Here is a 6,283-nt window from a genome sequence, read left to right on the forward strand (position 1 = left end):
CTACACAGTTCTATCCATTTGAAAATGTAATAAATGTGTACCATGATGAAAATGGAAATCCAATTACATTAGAGGATGATCACAGAAACAAATTTAGCATTGTGCACAAGAAAGACTTGGAAACACTCACTTGGGAAGGCATACCTGTGCAGTTGCATTGTGAAATGGCATCATCAGCACACTCTAAGGAAAGGCAACCATCAAGACCAACTAGAACATCTCCACCTAGACATAGAACTCCTCTTGTGAGTGATGACATCAGCTGAACCATTAGAAGAACACTTTTCAAGGGTACATCTAGGGGATGCAACTAGACCAAGAGAAGAGCCTGGGGGTTCAACAATGCCTACACCTCTAGTAAGGGAACCTAGAACAGAGCGAACAAGGGGTAGAAGAGATGAAGCAAGTAAGGCATTAAGGCCATCAACACTCCAAAAATTCTGTAGGAAGTTTGATGGGATGGGAGATCCGTATGACCATGTTGCACAATATAGACAACTTTTGTTTGCAGAAGGAGTGCATACGATGGTTCAAGCATTTGGGTTGACAATGGAAGGACAAGCTTTGGCTTGGTTCCAAACATTAAAAACAAGTGTTTTGTATGATTTTGAGGTGTTAGTAACGCGCTTCATAGAAGCTTATTCAAAAATCAGGATCAAACATAACACGGTGACCCTAATCTTAGACTTCAAACAGAAAGAAAATGAGACTGTAAGGGAAAGTATAGATTGATTGAGGAAGTACATTGTCAGGTGTCCTGTCAAAGAGATGCCTAGTCAAGAGCAATTGATCTGTTGCTTCCTTGAGGGATTGCGGGATAGGTAGCTATACATGCATCTATTTGGGAAGGGGCATGTGGACTTTGATGAATGTTGCTATGATGCACAAAAGTTTGATGACAGCTGTAACTTGTTGCACACAAATCGTTCATCATCATCTTCTGTAATATCTAGTGATACGGGTAAAAATGTAGATGCTAACTCTCCATTGTCGATGCACTGATTAGAAAAATGAAACAAGAAACAAGAAATCAACCACCCTACAGACAATACCCAGTGCGCAGTAGTAGGCATGTGGAACATGTGCAGGAAATCATCCAACGGAGAGGTGTCCAATGACCAATCCTCTAAAGTGGTGTGATACTTGCCGAAGAATGACCAACCATGAATCTAAGGATTGTTATTATAGGCCAAAAGGGGAAAATGAGGGCAATGCGGGGCAGCCTTCAAGGGCAAATCTTGCCATTGCGGATAGAGCAAGGCCAGTGCTTGGAACACAGCCTCCTCTACCGGGAACTTCTAATGTGCGTTACGTTGAAGTAGAGGAAAGGGATGCACCTTCTCAAGAATTAGTTCTTGCAAGACCATATTTTGAGAGTGGTCTTGGTGGAAGATTATGCCTATAGTGAGGATAATGCACAACCTCTCATGTTGATGGGAGTGGGACGTGGGCGCTCTTTTGATGCTTATGCAAAAAGAGGACCACCACACAAGTAGGGCCATGCTTTAGATGCCAAGGTGGTCATTGGGTCAGAGATTGTCCCATGGATCAAGCTGAATGGGGAATGAATAGGGAGGCTCCATGGCCAAGAGTTCCTAGACATTGTGGGGACTGCGGGTTAGATCATTTAGCCAAAGATTGCCCATTGAAACCTGGTGCAAGAGGAGTGCCACCAAAAACCTCGTTGAATTTAGTGGAAGTAGTTGGAAACTCTTTGGAGTCGAAAACTATTTCACTAAAGGTAGTGACACGGGCTCAAGCTAAGAAGAAAGGAATAGATGAACCGGAGCCTGTTGAAACCAAGAGAAAAACTAGAAAAAGGGGCAAACGAAAAAGTGTAAAAATTGGATCCAACACGAGTGCATCGATGGAAGAAAACAATGACAAGTCTCCTCAGGAGAACAAGGAAGTATCCAAGACAAGCTCAGGAGGCTCAATTCTCATGGAAAAAGTCAACGAAAACCTCGAGGCACTATTGAAAGCCTTTGAAGGGAGAATCAAGCTTGATACGGTACTACCAAAGAATCTACAAGAATATCCTAATCCAATTCAGGAAAAGGAGCGTCTTGCAGACCATTCTAGGTTGATCCATGACATACGAACGCTCGTTGAAGGACCTCCCAGACCAATCATACGACCAAAGCCGCTTATCCCAACCTTAGATCCAATTGATGAGAATGTCTCTATGAGATTTGAATCAGAAGGGGTCGTAGTGCAGGATAGTGAGCTAGAAATAGAGCCTCAAATTGAAAAAAACTTAGAGGGGTTAGATAACCAAGAACTATGGGATGAAATAAGGGCAAAGAAATAGCAGAGGGATAGCTTCTCCAAGAAGTCCGCCCCAATGTCGTTTGTAGGATCTTCAATTTCTGTGCTTGAGAGCATTGACAAGGAGCAAAGCTTGGAAAGCTTTGAACAATCTGACCATCCTGCGAGCATCTCAAGAACCCTTGCTACTCTACCATCCTTCAAAGATAGTGCCAATACCAGTTTTATGGCATAAGGAATTCAGGGCCTAATAATGTTACAGTGCAATGCTATTGAAGAGGCCCATGACACTTACATTGACGTTGGAAGAAGTGTTGCACTTCAAACCAGAGCTATGGGCACAAATTCAAGAAAGCTTCGGACTTCAAGGAAAAGCAAAGAGCTGGGTTGCACAAACAAGAGAGGTCGAATCTACTATGGTTCCACAAGAATTGTGTAAGCTCAGCCAATATGTGAGAGCTGAGAGTGACAAAGGAAATACCATGCTTCAGATGGTGGTCAATGATGTCAAAACAATGGCAATCCTTGATACCGGAGTGGGGTGAGTATAGTCACAAAAGAAGTTTGGAAAAAGTGGGGAAAACAAGCACTGTTGAAATTGCGCATGGGTTTGCAATTGGCGAATGGAGAAATCCAATATTCGATGGGGTTGCTAGAGGGGTTACATGTGACCATCTGTGGCATTCAATTTGAGCATACCTTTGCCATTGTAGACTTCAAACAAGAAACAAACTATGAAGTGATTCTGGGTAGACCATTTATGCAACAACTGCTTGTGGTTCAAGATTGGGGTTATAATCACCTCTATTTGCGCCATAACGGGAGTATTGTAAGGGCTAACCTAGATGAACATTCATATAGGGATGTGACAAAAACCCCAGTTGAAGATTTTGAATCAACAACCTACGATCCAGCTCACCGAAACACGAGTGATACCACGAGTGAAGAAGGAGCTTTGGTTATGTGAGTTGTTTGAGAAAGCTTCTTTTCAAGAGGAGATGGAGCGTACAAATAGGTTGAAAGCAGAAGATAAGTATATACCGCACCCATAGCAGCCAGGTATACGGGACAGGACGTATAATACGGCAAAGTATAATACGCGTATTATATGTCTTTTTCGCGGGGCCGAAATAAAAAATGCCATTTTTTTAAAAATAAAAAACACTAGTTTAATTACATTTGATCGAGACATGTCACATACATGTTTAAAGTTGAAACTTGAAGTGTTGAACTTTAAGACTCAAGACTGGAGTTATAACTTATGAACTTATGAACGTTTAAACTTTAAACTTTAATTTTGAAAGACAAGGAGAGACTTGAGTTATGAATCATTATCATGCTTAAAAAGATTAGAGAATACAAGATAATCATGAAATGTATTGAGTACTCATGAATCTAAAATCACAAAATGGGAATCTTGAATCCTGAATCCTAACATAAATAAGGACGAAGTTGCAACATAATAACAATGAACATTCATCAGAGTCAAGACTCGGACTTTGAGCTAGAATCATCCCCACCATGGTCACGGTCATGCTCATCCTCATCCTCCTCACTAACACTCCAATCACTAATGCTGGCCTCTCCCTCTGGCTTGGGCTCTGCCTCTGCCTCTACCCCTGCCCCTGCCTCTGTCTCAAGGCCCCTGTCCCTGCCTCTGCCTCTGCCTCTGCCTCTATCCCTGCCTCTGCCCTTGCCTATGGTGCCGGTCCTCGTGCGAGTGTGATGTGCAAAAGAGACTCTCTCTGCTGCAAGGAAAGCCCACACTTCATCTTCTTCGTCACGAGGGTGCACTAGCTCCTCCGTGCGAATCTCAACCTTGAAAGTGTCGGGATTGATCTCATTGATTGCTTTCATTTTTTCCCTCTTTCGAAGAAGCTTCAGATTGGAATTGACAAAGACAAGACGCTTTAATTGTGCAGGCAACAAGCAAATTCTTTTCTTTGTGTGTATGGCCGCAAACAAGCTCCTATTTCTCTCACAAGCGTTGGAGGAGCAATCTTGTGAGAGAACCCTCATAGCAATGCGCTGTAGCTCGGCACAGCCACCACCATACTTCTCCCACCAACTGACAGGTTTAAGCTGGGCATCTCGAAGACTAGCTCGTGGTGAGCCAAAATCAACATCATGCATGTCGCGAAACCGAAGAAGCTGGGTCTCGAGAAGATCTTGCGTTATTGGGTCTCTCTCCACTTTGGTGGTGTACTCTCTCCATCCCACATTTAGCTCGCGATCATGTCTCTGAGCATCTTGTCTCCAAAGTGGATGTAAGATGTGGCTAACAGCATGAATTGGACGATGAAACCAATCCCATCGTGTTTGCCATATCTCCTTGATTTCATCTATCCTTTTGACATAGAATTTTAGAACAAAAGACAATAAATTAGAATCTAGAATACATTATAAGAAAAAAGACTCAAGATTCAAAAGCAAAGAACGACTTACATCCTACAACTTGCAAGTAGCATACCTATCATCATCAAGGAGGTTGCTTGCATTGAAGGCCGCACCCACCTTCTCCATGAACTCATAGATGAGGCCCATGGTGCATCCCTCCGAGTCGCTAAGGCGTAGTGCTGCGATCAATGGCTCCATGAATGCTACAATGCACTCCGCATCATGCCAAAAGACTGCCTCATAGATGAGATCCTCAAATCTTTTGCCCTTTTCGGTGCGGCTACCATTCCATGAAATCCATCTGTCATCCGTAATCATACGCCGCAAACCACGTTGACATTTTACCAATTTTTGGAGGACAATGAAGAGGTAGGCAAAGCGGGTACTTGAAGGCTTTGTGAGCTCCGTCTCACAATTTGCCCGATAGATACCAAGAGCTCGTTGCTTTCTTGTCACATAGTTTACCATAAACTCAGTCTTCTTCACCACATCCGCCACCCATGGTATGGCTCCCACATCTTCAATTAGAAGATCAATCGAATGCGAAGCACAAGGAACCCAACTGATTTGTGGATAGTCTCTCTCCACTAGTGCGCCGACAGCCTTGCAATTGGATGCATTATCTGTGACTACCGCAACCACATTCTCGCTTACCACTTGTTCTATTGTTGCCTTTAGATGCCCATAGATAAATTCAGCTGTATGTGCCTCCCCGGAGCCATCTATGACAGTCAAGAACATGGTGCCGAGACAACAAGAGACAAGGATATTTAAGAGAGGGCGGCGTTTGGTGTCCGACTACCCGTCACACATAATAGTACACCCATACCTTGCCCATGCCGCCCGTATTGGTGCTAGCTCCTTCTCAATGTCCATGACCTCTGCCTTCAATTCTTTGGTGCGAAGAATCTCATATGATGGAGGCTTGAATGTGGGCCCCGCATTCGCCACCGCACTAAGCATGTGTAGAAAAGCCGGCTTGCGAGCATGGTCAAAGGACACATTGCACTCGAAGAAGTATTGCCGAACTCTTCGTCTTGCATTCTCATGCTTGATTTTGGCCCAACTTTGTTGAAGAGACTTCTTTGGCACATTTGGAGGTGGAGGGCTTGTGGTGAAAGATGGATGTGCACCACCGCTATGTGGATGAAAAGAGGCTAGAGCTCGAGAAGAACCGGCAACTGATGATGCGGGAACATCCTGTTGTGGTGAAGTCTGGGAGGAATCTATGATGGAAGGTGCCGTACCTTGAACCTCAACTCGGGCTCTCTTTCTGGCACGAACAACACTCGGATCTTCACCCAATTTCTGAATGACATCGTCGGGAATGTCGCTGGGACACACATCAACTCCCTGGCCAGTAATGTGGAGAAGGTGAGATCTAACACGCGGTGCACTGCCGGTGTAGACAATGTTGCAATGCTTGCACCGCCAATTTTTGTCGGCCTTGTTCTCGATCACTTCATCCCATACCGCTAATTTCTTTCTCCCCATGTTGCGTCTCACACGAGTGCCGCCGCTTGCGTAGCCTGTAGGTAGTAATAAGTATGTGTGTGTGAGTGTGTGTGTAGATAGTATGTAATATGTATTGAGACGAGAGAGAGAGAGAGAGAGAGAG

The 6,283-nt window shown here is 44.1% G+C and overlaps 1 protein-coding gene across 1 annotated transcript; it reads right to left on the reverse strand.

The window, feature by feature from the left end:
* Positions 1-3,753: 3,753 nt before the first annotated feature.
* On the reverse strand, positions 3,754-5,406 carry LOC147607468 (uncharacterized). Its single transcript, XM_086790754.1, has 2 exons — positions 4,739-5,406; positions 3,754-4,615 (listed from the first exon to the last, which is right to left on the reverse strand). Exons 1-2 carry the CDS (start codon positions 5,404-5,406, stop codon positions 3,754-3,756), a joined length of 1,530 nt encoding a protein of 509 aa, XP_086646880.1.
* Between the last annotated feature and the right edge of the window lie 877 nt (positions 5,407-6,283).

Source organism: Cibotium barometz, chromosome 55 (genome assembly GCF_041138505.1).
Source record: "Cibotium barometz isolate CiBa-2024 chromosome 55, ASM4113850v1, whole genome shotgun sequence".
Lineage (NCBI taxonomy): Eukaryota > Viridiplantae > Streptophyta > Polypodiopsida > Cyatheales > Cibotiaceae > Cibotium > Cibotium barometz.

What these genes read in the sequence shown, in the direction of transcription:
- LOC147607468 (XM_086790754.1), bottom strand. Translation starts at nt 5,406, where the DNA reads ATGTTCTTGACTGTCATAGATGGCTCCGGGGAGGCACATACAGCTGAA. An exon ending in AACCTCCTTGATGATGATAG is followed by an intron (nt 4,616 to 4,738) that starts GTATGCTACTTG and finishes CTATGTCAAAAG; the next exon opens with GATAGATGAAATCAAGGAGA.